Source organism: Perca fluviatilis, chromosome 21 (genome assembly GCF_010015445.1).
Source record: "Perca fluviatilis chromosome 21, GENO_Pfluv_1.0, whole genome shotgun sequence".
NCBI classification, from domain to species: Eukaryota; Metazoa; Chordata; class Actinopteri; order Perciformes; family Percidae; genus Perca; species Perca fluviatilis.
The window spans coordinates 2,537,302-2,552,526 of record NC_053132.1 but is presented as its reverse complement, the minus strand read 5'-3'; the positions used below and the strand labels follow the sequence as shown (position 1 = coordinate 2,552,526).

Here is a 15,225-nt window from a genome sequence, read left to right as displayed (position 1 = left end):
ATCCATCTCGACCTGGGCTTTTACCCTTCTTTAAGGATCCTGTTGATTTAAAAGTTTCTTCACATGTAATTTCAGCATTGTGTGCTCTACAATCCTGTTGATCCAATGCTGGCAATTTACATTTATCCAAAAATTCCTTTATTCATTCCTTGATTTAGATGAATATAACCCCTCATAAAATTTATGAAATTGATCATTCATGTCCCGCTGTATGGTACAAAGTTGACCATTTTCAGCTTTTATTTTATGGATGGTTCGGTCATTTTTCATTTTGCGCAGTTGCCTCGCCAGTAATTTATGTGGCTTATCACCGAATTTGAAATATTTTTGTTTAGTAAAAGTAAAAGCCCTGCTGATTTTCTTGAATAGTATATGGTTAAGCTTATACTTGAGTGACATAATAGTATTGTAATTTTCTCGGGAGGGTTGTTCAGCATTCTCTGTATCAAGACCTTTAATTTGCCTTTCTAACTCTAGTTGTTCAATTTTATCGCGCTTCTTCTGAGAGGACCTGATATATGCTTTAAAGGTTTCCCACAGTAAAGTGGGAGACGTTTGACTATTGGTTTCAAAAAATAAAATAATCTGTGGTTCTAAGTACTCGCATAATTTAGGGTTATTAAGGAGTTGAGGATCAAATCTCCAATTTTTCTGTGCTTCGGATAAAGGACACATTTTCATTGAGAGGGTGACATGACAGTGATATCTGATATAACAATTTTATGGTATTTTGACTCCTGGGTGAGTTGCAATACCTTCCCATCCACTAATAAATAATTGATCCTTGAGTACACATTATGCACCTTTTGAGTGAAAAGAACATTTCCTCCCCGTTGGATTTAGTATCCTCCATGCGTCACATAAATTCATATTATCCATGTATGTGTTAAAAGGCCACTTGCATTCATTTTTATACTCCTTTGAGTAAAAGACCTGCCCAGATGTTAGTGTAACACTAAATTAAAATCTCCACCGATAATAAGATGTGTGGTTGACATGTCTGGGATTAAACCTAATACCTTCCTAAAGAATTCTGGATCGTCGTGTTTCGGACCATATATATTTAATAGTGTTATTGGGATTGAGTGAATTTCCCCCATGACCATAACCTATCTCCCATCTTTGTCCTGAATTGTGGATTGGTGCCTAAAAGGAGCTCCCCTCCGGATCAATATGGCCGTCCCCCTTGTCTTTGTAGAAAACTTGGAGTGAAATATTTGGCTTATCCATCTACATCTAAGTTGATTATGAGCATCATTTTTCAGATGAGTTTCTTGCAAGAAGATCACATCAGCTTTACATGCTTTAAAGTGGGACAGAACATTGCCCCTTTTAACTGTTTCATTTATCCCCTTTACATTCCAGGTACAAAAAGTCACCTCTATTTTTGTCTTTATCGAACATATCCTGCATTGAAATGGTAATTTGTTATGATCTTATTTGGCTTCCTTTTCCTCTCCACTAACTCATCACAGTCCTGAGTTAAGCAGTGCTTCCACCCGTCCCAACCCCATTCTAACAATACACAAAAAACACTTCTCATCCTAACATTCTGAACTACCTTAACTGGTGGGAGAAAAGCTCCTGCATATACACCTAACAAAACCATAACATAGGTGTAACCTCCATAACCTGAGATCATAATCGTTTAACTTTGTTTGCAACTGCAAACAGGTGGTGATGGTGCAGTGGATATGACGCATGAATTTGGTGTGGGATACCTGGGTTTGATTCCCACTGTGATATCATCCAATGTGTCCCTGAGCAAGACACTTAACCCATAGTTGCTCCAGAAGTGTGGGACCTCTGACATATGTAGCAATTATAAGTCGCTTTGGATAAAAGTGTCAGCTAAATGACATGTAATGCAACTCCGCTACGGTATCAGACGTGTCGGAGGCACACGCCCCTATCTCCTTCAGTCTGCGATTCTGACTTTCCACTTGTGCTTTTACTGTGTTAATGGCCGAGGTGTTTTGGCTTTTAATGCAGCAATTTCCCCTCTTAGAATAGTTGCTACGTCAGCAATTTTCTCCTCTATTTTATTGCATATTTCGGAATATACCTGGGCGAGCTAAGTGTGCAAAGTTCCTATGGCGGTCAAGACCTCCTGGTTGTTCACGGTCTGTACACTCATATCGGGGTTCCTCTCCAAAGTCTCCCCCGTGGCTTCATCGGGGCCTGCCTCCTCTGCTGCCCCGTCTTAGCGGCTCGTGTAGTCGGCATTTTTCGTTTGTTATACCTGGTTTGTTTCCTTTTTTATGTGAAGTATTTTTGATACAAGGAAAGTTAAGTATTTGCTAGGTAAGTTAGACTTTGTTTAGAATGTAATTTTAAACGCAACTAAGCAAGAGCTACCGACCCGTGCTTGCTATCCCCTCATCGTCCAACCGGAAGTCCATAAATATTGTTCAGTGGGGTTGAGGGAGGAGAAGAGGGACATAAAAGGACCTCAACTTGAGTGGAAGTGTTCTGCTTTATTTTGTCTTGTGTGTCTCATTTTCTCCAGATGTAGGCAGTTCATTAGGTCTCTCATCCAATGTATAAAGGACGGTGGCTTTGGAGATTTCCAGGCTGTGAGAATCAGCCTTTTGGCAATTAAATGGGCAAAAGCCAGCGCATCTTTCTGATGTTTAGAGAGAGGAACGTCTCTAGGAGGAAAGCCAAAAAGTGCGACAAATGGAGAGGGGTCAATAGTTGTGCTTGTGTTAAAGGCTTTAGACATAGTTTTGAATATGGATTTCCAAAAAGTAAGTAAAGTGGGGCAGAGCCAGAACATCAATGTAGCCGGATTCTGTCTAAATCTATCACATATAGGGTCAATGCCAGGCTTATTCTTAGAAAGTCTGGTTTTAGTCCAGTATATTCTGGTTTTAGTCCAGTATATTCTGTGAACAAATTTAAGCTGGATGAGACTATGGCGTGCGCAGATGGAGGAGGAGTGAATTTTGTCTAAAACTTAAGTCCTCAAACTTACAGGCAAAGTCAGTCTCCCACTGATGTATTACAGTCAGATCCTCAGATGATGTTGAATTAGCAATAAGGGTATATAGGCAGGAGGCAACTCCTTTGTTGTGCAGATTGGTTTGGAAGATACTTACTTACTTACTTACTTACTTACTTACTTACTTACTTACTTACTTACTTACTTACTAAGAGTTTCAGCTGGAAGTGATGGAAAGCCTTTAAAGGTCCGATGACATGGTGCTCTTTGGATGCTTTTATATAGACCTTAGTGGTCCCCTAATACTGTATCTGAAGTCTCTTTTATATAGACCTTAGTGGTCCCCTAATACTGTATCTGAAGTCTCTTTTATATAGGCCTTAGTGGTCCCCTAATACTGTATCTGAAGTCTCTTTTATATAGACCTTAGTGGTCCCCTAATACTGTATCTGAAGTCTCTTTTATATAGACCTTAGTGGCCCCTAATACCTGTATCTGAAGTCTCTTTTACTTAAGTTGTCCCCTAATACTGTGCTCACGAAGTCTCTTTCCCAAAATTGAGCCCCTTGGTGCAGAACTACAGCCACTTGCGGCCAGTTCCACAATGTTTTTTGGATGTGCTCCTATTGCGGTAGGAGAGAGGGCAGTGTTAAAGAAAAGGAAAGGTGGAGGGTGGGGGTGTGGCCTTGACCAACTGCCACTTTTCTCGTTTGAAAGCCATGATGTCTCTCTCTTATGGGTTGGTCAAATCCTCTGGGCGGGCAAAGCAGAGAAAGGGGAGGTAACCTTGCTTGTTATGACCTCATAACAAGCAAGATTCCAGAACAGCTCAACTGAGCTTTCATTTTCTCAAAGGCAGAGCGGGATACCCAGGGCTCGGTTTACACCTATCACCATTTCTAGCCAATTGGGGACCATAGGCAGGCTGGGGGAACTCATATTAATGTTAAAAAACCTCATAAAGTGAAATTTTCATGCCATGGGACCTTTAAAGTTTTTCCAAACAAAATCCCGGATCTGGAAGTATCTGAAGAGGTGAGTTTTGGGGAGCTGAAAGATAAGTGAAAGTTGAGAGAAAGAGGCAAATGTTTTGCCCATGTAAAGATCTTTAAATACTGCAAAAGGGGAAGGCAGGGTTACTGTTACAAGGAGAGAGTGTTGAAATTGTTTGGATTCCGTAGTTGCACTTTAACTGTTTCCAAATTCCCAGCGATTGGCCTACTACGGGACTATAGTTTAGATTGGACGAGGACATAGTCAGTGAAGCACAGGCAAGTGCATCAAGAGATGCTGGTCTGCATGAAGCCTCCTCTAATTGCACCCGTGTTGGAACCCATTCACTAAGGCCATAATGGCAATGGAGCCAGTACAGGATGCCATGTATGCTGCCCAATAATACACTAGAAAATTTGGGAGGGCCAGTAAACCTCATGTTTTTGGCCTTTTGTAAAAGTGACTTATGTATTCTAGCAGGGCCTTTGTTCCATATAAAAGAGAAAATTATCTGGTCCAAGGTTTTGAAAAAAGATTTAGGAATAAGGATTGGGATTGGTTGGAAAAGGTAAAGAAATTAAGGGAGCACGTTCATCTGAGTTTACACAACCCATAAGGGATAAGGGGAGAGAAGACCAATGGGCAAAATCAAGTCTGGTGCGGATATAAAGTTATTTTTATGCATATCTGTGTATTTTCGGGTGATTTGTAATTCCCAGATATCTAAACTCATTATGTGCAAGTTTGAAGAGAACAGCTGATGGGGAGAGGGTCTCCGCAGTAATGTTTAAAGGGAACAGTTCACTAATATTTAGTTCATACCCAGAGACAGTACCATATTGCTCAATATACTGAAGGACTCGGGGGAGAATGTGCCACACATTTTCAATGGGAGACAGGTCTGGACTACAGGCAGACCAATCTAGTACCTGCACTCTTTTACTACGAAGCCACGCTGTTTTAATAGGTACAGAATGTGGCTTGGGATTGTCTTGCTGAAATAAGCAGTGACGTCCTGAAAGGTTTTGGACCAGTTCTGGAGTCTTTCTGACTCCAATTGGTCACCTCACAGTCTGCACCTTTTAAGTTGTGTTCGTTGAATGGTAGACCAGAAATCAATACACAGGATTCACTCAATTAGTCTATAACAAATTTTAGTAAATGGTATTGCAAGGAAATAACAACTTATGCATAAGGATCCGAATTCCTATAAGACCAAACTCTCTCGCCCTGACACCAACAGTCTTTCCGAAATCTTACCCTGAACCTAACATTTCCCTCTCTCTTTATTCTTCTTGCAGGATCCTTCTCCTTGATACATTGGGTCAGTGCAGGGAGCGGTAGTTCTTCTGTTGACGTCCTGTTTCCCAACACAGCTCACGCAAACACATGACTGCACCTTGTTTTCTCTGCTTCTCTTGTCTGGAGATATATTTGTTACAATGTTAGTTATTTCTGGGTGCATTCTGTTCCAGCACACCCAGCACATGTTTTATCACTCACAGATCTTATGAAACAGAGAAACAAGGTCAACATGGCTTAAGGCCTTTTACTAATATTCTACAAAATACATTCTTCAATCCCCCTTTTTACCCTGCACATGCAGTTTAAACAAACTGTAAAGTAAAAAATAGCAAACTAAACCTCCTTCCCCAACTCGAGCTAATATCCATGTACATTATAGCCGTTGTATACTGGAACTTGTAACCATCTAATAAGTCGAGGTGTAACTCATAGCTATACAGCAAAGTGTAAAATATGACAATATGAGCATGTGTGTGTGGCATGTGTCCTATATGTGGTAATTTAGCTACTAGTGTAAGCTGTTAGGTTACATAGCATCCTCTAGCTATACCATTGGTTATAAATGCCTGGAGTGGAAATATGTAACAGTGTGTAGCATTTTGCAAAACTTTCACACATCTATGTCATGCTTATGGCTATATTTGACTCAAAACAAAAGGCCTACAAAGAACCTGTGGAAAAACAGAAGGTGGTGCACTTGGTGGTGATAGGCAGAATTTAGACCCAGTGTGACTAGACTTCTTCCTCATCAGAGGATGAGTCGGTCTCATTCGAATGACCCTCACCATCTGGAGGATGATAATCTGGAAAAGGGACTTCTTGGGTGGCTACTAGTTGATAGGCTGGTGGGGCACCCTCTTTTGACAATGCTGTAGTTATTAACCTAAAATCAGCAGCTAATTCTCCTCTGGTCTTAAATTCATGTGGAATTCCTCTCGGGACTCCAATCAAATCCAACCAAATTGTAGAGTCAAAGAACCAAATGGGTTGTTAACGGAGTCGAATTTAGGTTTGTTTGCAATAGCACACTTCCTCCAATTGTTGTGATGACGAGTACTCATTTCTTTAATAACTGCATTCATGTTTTGGGATGCGATAATACTCACTGGCATCAAGAGTTGAACAAGGGTGCAGGTGCCACATCAAATTGACAGTAGATGATTTCTTAAACACTTGTCTCCACATAGCCACCAGATGTCAGCCCTGGACAAATTTGGCTTGGTAAAACTGGAAACATTAAATCCTACATTGTTAGTAGTTATGTTATATGTCTGATTAAAGTATGTTGTAAGCAAATCTCTCACATTCTTAGCATTAGTGGCATTTCGCAGGAAACGTGTATAGTTACCAGGTAGGACTAAGGCTGCAGGAGGAAGGATAGTGGTGGAGACAGCAGGGAACAGATAATTGAGTTTGGCATTTTACTTCTAGTGTTTTGTTAGTTTTGTGGAAAAGAGCAGTCATGCATTTGAATCCTTCGTGATCATTGTTCATATTTAGAAGAAAAAGTGTAGTTCCTAATTGAGGCCTTGCCGCTGCATATGCAAGGCAGTCTGTATTGCTGTGTTTGTGAGCAGTGTACCATACCCAATTTAACCATTTATTACTCTGGCCATAACCTACCTCTAATGCAGTTAAATTAGCATAACTTAAAGAGTATAGGTTATATATAGGACTATATGAGTGTCTGGTGTTGGTTTAGGCTCAGTGGGTGCACCACTAGGGGCAGGTGTCATGGTTATATTAGCTGGGACGTTAGGTGCAGGTGTTGGTCTAACAAAAGTCTGTATCCTGAATTTTCCCAGTGGATCTACATTGATAACCTCCACACCGAGCCAGTATTCCCCATCATCTGAGGCTTGAACGTTTCTTAGTGATTATTATGTGCGAAACGCACAAAATGGCCGCCCCACCTAGGCCACACCCTATGACGAAAAGTTTTTCTTTTAATAACTTTTCGAACTTTGAAATCAAAATGGCGGACTGTTTAGGGGTATGGCTCTAATGAAGTTTTTTGTACATCTTGACATGTTACATATGTGTACCAAGTTTCGTGAGTCTACGTTAAACGCACTGCAGGGGCTCAATTTTTTTAACTTTGTAGGGGGTGCTAGCGAGCCATTTTTGTTCACCTATTCCTGAAACCCTTAAAATATGTAAAGTTTCACGGGACTTAATGCGACCGCCAATTTTGGTGAGTTTTTGAATATGTTAAGCCCCTCCAAAAAGGCAATTCATTTGCTGAAAATTATACTAATTCCTTCAGTTTCAATAGGGCCTTTGCCGCTGTCAGCACTTGGGCCCTAATTAAAGCTGTAAGCAGCGATGGACGGGCCCTCGCTCTTCTGCGTGCATCAGGGTTACTGGCTGCCTTGCGACCGTGCATCTGCGCGGCACTCAGACACCGCAAATCATCACTAATGAAAAGGGAACTCCCCACTGAGTTCAATGATACCTCACAAATACAGTTAATTAGCTATGAAAGGGGGTGGGGCTTAAGCATAGGGGGGAGGGTTAAACCATGACCAATGAAAACGGAACTCTTTGAATGATACCTCACACAATAGTGTAAAATAAACTGGTAATTAGCTATGAAAGGGGGCGTGGTTTAAGCATAGGGGGCGGGCCAAACCCCAACCAATGAAGAAGGAACTCTCTGCTGATTACAATGACACCTCACACAAGACTCTACCTTAATAGGGGGTGTGGCCTGATTGAGTGGGCGTGGTTAAAGTATAGGGGGCGGCTCAGTATCACATGTAGATCACACATAAGTTTCATGTAAATCGGATGATGTTTGTCTTATAAGGCAGATTTTCTGTTGCCAGCGGAGGGCGTTATGACCAAAAGTCAATTTTGGCCTCTAGATGTCCTCAGGCTTGGACTCTTGTCAAATCGTGAGAAATTTCAGGCAGATATGACAATGTACTCTCAAGTTACAACTTCTTTGTTCATCAAGAAATGCTCAAAATGGCCACCGCACCACGCTGGAGGAAAAGTTTAGCTTTTAATAACTTTTCATCCTTGAGGTCTTTAGACGACACAGACGGAAGTCCATTGAATTAGATCTAGTTTTAGAGTAGTTTGTTAAAGAATAGCATGTATAGTTTTGTGCCTACTTCCTGTTGCCACTAGGGGGCGCTGTGACTTTGAGTCGGTTTTAAATATTCTCAGAGTCTTATGAATCATGAAAAGTTTCAATTTGCCAATTGGACATTGTACACTTGCAGTGATGGTTCTAGACCCATTTTATTAGGGAGGCCAAGGAGGGGCCAGTGTTTATCCAGTGGGTCACATCAAAAAATAGCAACAAATTTAAAGATTATGCACTTTATTTTACTTTAAAATCATATAAACATTTATTTTGTACAAGCGTGAGTGCAGGTGCAAGAGAGGTAGGGCAATAAAAAAAAAAAAAAAATGTCTTCATGCATAGCAATATGTAGAGTCCATCATGACAGAATACTCAAGCCATGGATGAAGATTATAGCAATTTGGCATGAAGCTCCATCTTCTGTTCCCCATCAAAGTGGTTGGGAATATATTCAAGTTGGTTTAGGGTTATGTACTAGTACATCATTATTGGACTTTCTGATATCTGTAGAAAGATGTACAGTAAACTTAAGCACAACCACAACATTTATTTACTTACGCATTAACTGTATATCTGCATGTATTTCAGAATGTACAGCAGAAAGCACCATTTTAAGGGCACACAGCAGGCTTACAATTAAATTATAATTGCACTGCTTTGCAAATAGTAAGAACCTTCATCACAAACCTGATGGTGCATTACTTGATCCACATGGATCCACTTGCTGTCCCTCTGGCTGTTCCTCTCTCTGTCCCTGTATGTTTTCTTCCTCCTCACCCTCTTCTTCATCCTCCTCACCCTCCTTCGATCCTCCACCTTTATTTGTTTCTCTCACTTTTTTGTTTACTGGGGCAAAAAATTACCCTATGTCCCTTCCTCATTTTATGATAACTATTAGAAGAAGAAAAATGTAGGGGCATGCGTTGCATTTGGTTGCCTAACCATCCCTCCCTACTTAACACGGGCCTGTCGATTACCTTACTCAAATGTATTTATCGCAATGCAACAGCCAAGACGGATGAAGTTATGTGGTTAACGTCACAAGGGGGAGGCCAGGGACATGTCTAGGGAGGCACGGGCCTCCCTAGACATGTCCCTCCGTGTAGAACTGCCACTGTACACTTGAGTTACACCCACTTCCTGTTTTGATGGCGAAACACACAAAATGGTCGCGCCGCCACGGCCATGTCCTATGATGAAAAGTTTTTCTTATAATAACTTTTCATCTTTAATGTCTTAAGATGGCACAGACCAAATTTAAAGTTGATCGGATGAAATCTCTAGGAGGAATTTGTTAAAGTAGGACACGTGGAAATGGCCAAAATCAAACCCTCAATTCAAAATGGCGGACTTCCTGTTGGGTTTAGTGTATGGCTCCAATTACAGTTTTTGTACGTGTTGACGAGCTACATATGTGTACCAAGTTCCGTTAGTTTACGTTAAACGTACTGCAGGGGCTCAATTTTAAAAGTTTTGTAGGGGGCGCTAGCGAAGCTTTTTTTGCATCTATGCCCGAAACCCTTACAATACTTACATTTTCACCAGACTACGCCAATTTTGGGGAGTTTTTGAATATGTTAAGCCCCTCAAATAGGCAATTAATTTGCCGGAAGAAAGAAAGAAGGAAGGTATAATAATTTCTTCAGTTTCAATAGGGCCTTCGCCGCTGTCGGCGCCCGGGCCCTAAATGTGGACTCGTCAGACCACAGCACAGTATTCCATTTTGCGTCAGTCCATCTCAGATGAGCTGGGGCCCAGAGAAGCCGGCGGCGTTTATGGGTGTTGTTGATAAATTGCTTTGCTTTGCACTTGAAGATGTACAGTACAGGCCAAAGGTTTGGACACACCTTCTCATTCAATGCATTTCCTTTTTTATTAATAAGGGAAAAACTTCCACTAATGAACCCTGACAAAGCACACCTGTGAAGGTAAAACCATTTCAGGTGACTACCTCATGAAGCTCATTGAGAGAATACCAAGGGTTTGCAGAGTTATCAAAAAAGCAAAGGGTGGCTACTTTGAAGAATCTAAAATATAAGACATGTTTTCAGTTATTTCACACTTTTTTGTTAAGTACATAATTCCATATGTGTTCATTCATAGTTTTGATGCCTTCAGTGAGAATCTACAATGTAAATAGTCATGAAAATAAAGAAACACATTGAATGAGAAGGTGTGTCCAAACTTTTGGCCTGTACTTTATGACTACAAGTGTTAACTGACAATGGTTTTCCGAAGTGTTCCTGAGCCCACATGGTAATATCCTTTACATACTGATATCAGTTTTTAATGCAGTCCCGCCTGAGAGAGAGATTTCTCCAGATTACTATGGATATTTTGATGATATTATGGACTGTAGATTATGAAATCCCTAAATTCCTGACAATAGTACATTGAGAATCGTTGTTTTTAAACTGTTGGACTATTTGCTCATGCATTTGTTCACAAAGTGGTGAACCTCACCCCATCCTTGCTTGTGAACGACTGAGCCTTTTTAGGGATGCTCCTTTTATACGCAATCATGACCAATTAAGCCCCTGTCCCAGCTTTTTTTCATCAAATTCAAAATGAGTAAATATTTGCAAAAACCAATAGTTTATCAGTTTGAACATTAAATATCTTGTCTTTGTAGTGTATTCAATTGAATATAGGTTGAAAAGGATTTGCAAATCATTGTATTCTGTTTTTATTTACGTTTCACACAACCAAGAGTTGGGGTTTGTAGCCCAGCACTCGACCCCTCCTGCACAAATCATATCTGTCTTCTGTTTTAGGTCAAGTGAGCTATACTTCCACCGGCTGGCTTTATCTTGACCAAGAGACCCGAGGCAATCTGCATTTCCATGCTTCTCCACCTACCCATCCTCCAAACTTCATACCTGGTTTCAGCATGCCCCCTATGCCTGGTGTTGGTAAGTCTCCCAACAATCTTTTTATGGTATGTCTCACTATCCAAAGGCTCAGTATTTGCCTTCATGGCATTGAGGCCATATAATTCCACACTGATTCTGATTGGCTGTATTGCTACTCAGTTCTACTTCTTTACTTTTAACTTTTTACTAGTGTTGTCAGACGATTAAAATATTTGATCGCGATTAATCGCATTAATGTCATAGTTAACTCGCAATTAATCGCACATTTTTATCTATTCTAAATGTCCCTAGATTTCTTTTTGTCCCATTAGTTTTTTTCTCATTTTAATTCTCTTATCAACATGGAAAAGTGGATCGGCTTGCTTCTGTCTGAAGTCATCCATTGTCACCTGGCTTTGACGAGGGGTGCGGAGAATTGCCATCAGCTGTGTGCTTTGCCATCAGCTGTGAGCTCGGCCATCAGCTGTGAGCTCGGCCATCAGCTGTGTACTCAGCCATCAGCTGTGTGCTCGGCCATCAAGTGGTATTTCAGACTGGACATGCTGCGATGATAGCTCAGTTCACAACAACAAAACACACAGATCACTTTGGTCTCGTCAATGGAACCATTTGGCATCTTTTTAAAAGTAAACTTTCCATTCAGAATCTTATTGGCGTCCATTTCGGCGTCTCTCGCTCGCCATCTACTCAAAGCGTAACGTTAGCCTACTTCTCTTGTGTGCCGGTTGTTGTTTCCGGTCTAGCTAGATCCGGTGTGGTGTTGTAGTATTTGCAACAGCATGTGAAAAAAACTACAAAGTTTGCTAGGACAAAAAGAACGTTAATCTCACGATAAAAAAAATGACGCCTTTAAAATGAGTTTGCGTTAACACTGTTAACGCGTTTAACTGACAGCACTACTTTTTACCCAACTCCTCTGAAGACTAACCTCATCGGTCTTTCATTTCAGATCAAGTAAGCCAAAACTGGCAGCCTGGATGGGGAACTTACGTCTTGTTCCCAGAGTTTGGCTTTCCTCAAATTGTTTCAGAGAGTGACATGCCCGATCAGCTTCCGCCTCCAACCTACATCACCCGCTCCAAAAATAGCTACACGCGTGTACAACAAGTATTTTCCCGCAGTACATACATCCCATTAAACCCTAAACTACCAGCCTCCACCTTCAACCCCACCAATGTACCACATGGGACTCAACCAGTGACTGTGCCTGGAGTAGGACAGCCCCCCCATGGACAAGGCGGTACTCAACCAGTGACTGTGCCTGGAGGAGGACAGTCCCCCCAGGGACAAGGCGGGACTCAACCAGTGACTGTGCCTGGAGGAGGACAGTCCCCCCAGGGACAAGGCGGGACTCAACCAGTGACTGTGCCTGGAGGAGGACAGTCCCCCCAGGGACAAGGCGGGACTCAACCAGTGACTGTGCCTGGAGGACAGTCCCCCCAGGGACAAGGCGGGACTCAACCAGTGACTGTGCCTGGAGGAGGACAGTCCCCCCAGGGACAAGGCGGGACTCAACCAGTGACTGTGCCTGGAGGACAGTCCCCCCAGGGACAAGGTGGGACTCAACCAGTGACTGGGCCGGGAGGAGGACAGCCCCCCTATGGACAAGGCGGGACTCAACCAGTGACTGGGCCTGTAGGAGGACTGCCCCCCTATGGACATGGCTGGATTCAACTAGTGGCTGTGCCTGGAGGAGGACAGCCCCCCTATGGACAAGGCGGGACTCAAACGGTGACTGGGCCTGGAGGAGGACAGCCCCCCTATGGACAAGGCGGGACTCAAACGGTGACTGGGCCTGGAGGAGGACAGCCCCCCTATGGACAAGGCGGGACTCAAACGGTGACTGGGCCTGGAGGAGGACAGCCCCCCTATCGGACAAGGCGGGACTCAAACGGTGACTGGGCCTGGAGGAGGACAGCCCCCCTATGGACAAGGCGGGACTCAAACGGTGACTGGGCCTGGAGGAGGACAGCCCCCCTATGGACAAGGCGGGACTCAAACGGTGACTGGGCCTGGAGGAGGACAGCCCCCCTATGGACAAGGCGGGACTCAAACGGTGACTGGGCCTGGAGGAGGACAGCCCCCCTATGGACAAGGCGGGACTCAAACGGTGACTGGGCCTGGAGGAGGACAGCCCCCCTATGGACAAGGCTGGACTCAACTGGTGACTGGGCCTGGAGGAGGACAGCCCCCCTATGGACAAGGCGGGACTCAACCGGTGACTGGGCCTGGAGGAGGAGGACAGCCCCCCTATGGACAAGGCGGGACTCAACAAGTGACTGGGCCTGGAGGAGGAGGACAGCCCCCCTATGGACAAGGTGGGACTCAACCAGTGACTGTGCCTGGAGGAGGACAGCCCCCCTATGGACAAGGCTGGACTCAACTAGTGACTGGGCCTGGAGGAGGACAGCCCCCCTATGGACAAGGCTGGACTCAACTAGTGACTGGGCCTGGAGGAGGACAGCCCCCCTATGGACAAGGCGGGACTCAACCAGTGACTGGGCCTGGAGGAGGACAGCCCCCCTATGGACAAGGCGGGACTCAACCAGTGACTGTGCCTGGAGGAGGAGGACAGCCCCCCTATGGACAAGGCGGGACTCAACCACATATGCCAATATGGCACGTCAAGGTGTAATCAGGTAAAAAGCTGAATTGAAATTTAAGCTGTCGTACTGTATAATTAAACAATAGCTCAAGACAGGCCGTGGTAAGTTGTGATTCTATCACAGCTAAGGGGCGTTGGTGGCAATCAGTGCAGCAGCAGTAGATCAATTATAAAAACAAGATAAAATACTAATAAAAAGACACAAACAAAGGCATTGTACTCCTATAACTCACTATAGTTAGCGATGCACCGAATCCAGGATTTGGCCTCGGATTTGGCCGAATATTGGGCTTTTTGCCGTGGGTTCTGTTTCTGCAGAACCTTAGAATTTTTTCCCACTGAACCGAACCCTACGCTTGCACTCGGCACGCTACGCTGGTCGCCGTAACGACGGCGCCGTTGATTACGGGAAGGTGTTTACGTAGGTGGAGCGTTCAATGCAGCAGGCTGTGAGAAAGTGGACATGAAACTGGTGAGCAGAAAAAGTGTTGTTTGCCAAAATAAGGCCATTCAAGTCCAGCTACATGTTCAATCTGTTCAATGCTGATTGGTCTGGTGGTGGCGAGGACCCTAAACTATACACAACATGGCCGCTGTTACAACATTTGGTATGAAACATCCGAAAGAATACGAGTTGTGCACGAAGGAATCTCCAGATAGCAGCCAGAATGCAGCAACTTCAATTCAATTTTATTTATAGTGTCAAATCATAACGGGAATTATCTCAGGACACTTTACAGATAGAGTAGGTCTAGACCACACTCTATAATTTACAAGAACCCACCAATTCCAGTGATTCCCCTAAGAGCATGCATGTAAGTGCGACAGTGGCGAGGAAAAACTCCCTTTTAGGAAGAAACCTCGGACAGACCCAGACTCTTGGTAGGCGGTGTCTGACGGGGCCAGTTGGGGGTGTGATGAACAGTGGAAACAGTCACAATAAAGATAATGACTAGAATTAGTAGTTGTAATGTTGTAATGTAATTGCGTTGGCCGGACATAGCAAGTCGAAGCCGGGCATTGCAGAGCGTAATGTGGTGGAAGTTTTTTTCGTGAAGCAGCAGAGTTTAGTGATATCCATGATAAAATCAAAACGAATAACGACTGTTTGAGAATTAAACCAAAGTTTGGTCTTTGAGTATTTATTTACATTTGCAAATGGAGAAACACAGTTTCAAAGGTACACACAGCACAACTGAAAATGTATTTCTAACCTAAAGTCTAAACATCAAAACATCATATAGTGAAGAAACTCTGTTAAGCCATTGTCTCACCTTCCCCTCTGCTCTCTGTTCCTAACATTAGCCTAAACAACAGTTTATCTCAGGAGGCAGAAGGAGACACAGTTTATGGCCTTCTCCAACTTTGTCTGCTAAAAAGTTAAACAAGCTGAGAAGCTAGAGTTTCTGAA

The 15,225-nt window shown here is 43.2% G+C and overlaps 1 protein-coding gene across 50 annotated transcripts in view; it reads left to right on the top strand.

Annotated features, from left to right (window-relative positions):
* Nucleotides 1-15,225, top strand: part of LOC120550709 (AT-rich interactive domain-containing protein 1A-like) — a 44,767-nt gene that overhangs the window by 26,640 nt on the left and 2,902 nt on the right. For all 50 annotated transcript variants that reach the window (XM_039787417.1, XM_039787397.1, XM_039787444.1 and 47 more), the window contains 2 exons: nt 11,111-11,248; nt 12,159-13,848. In XM_039787417.1, coding sequence (XP_039643351.1) covers nt 11,111-11,248; nt 12,159-13,848 — 1,828 coding nt within the window. The remainder of the gene's footprint in view (nt 1-11,110; nt 11,249-12,158; nt 13,849-15,225) is intronic.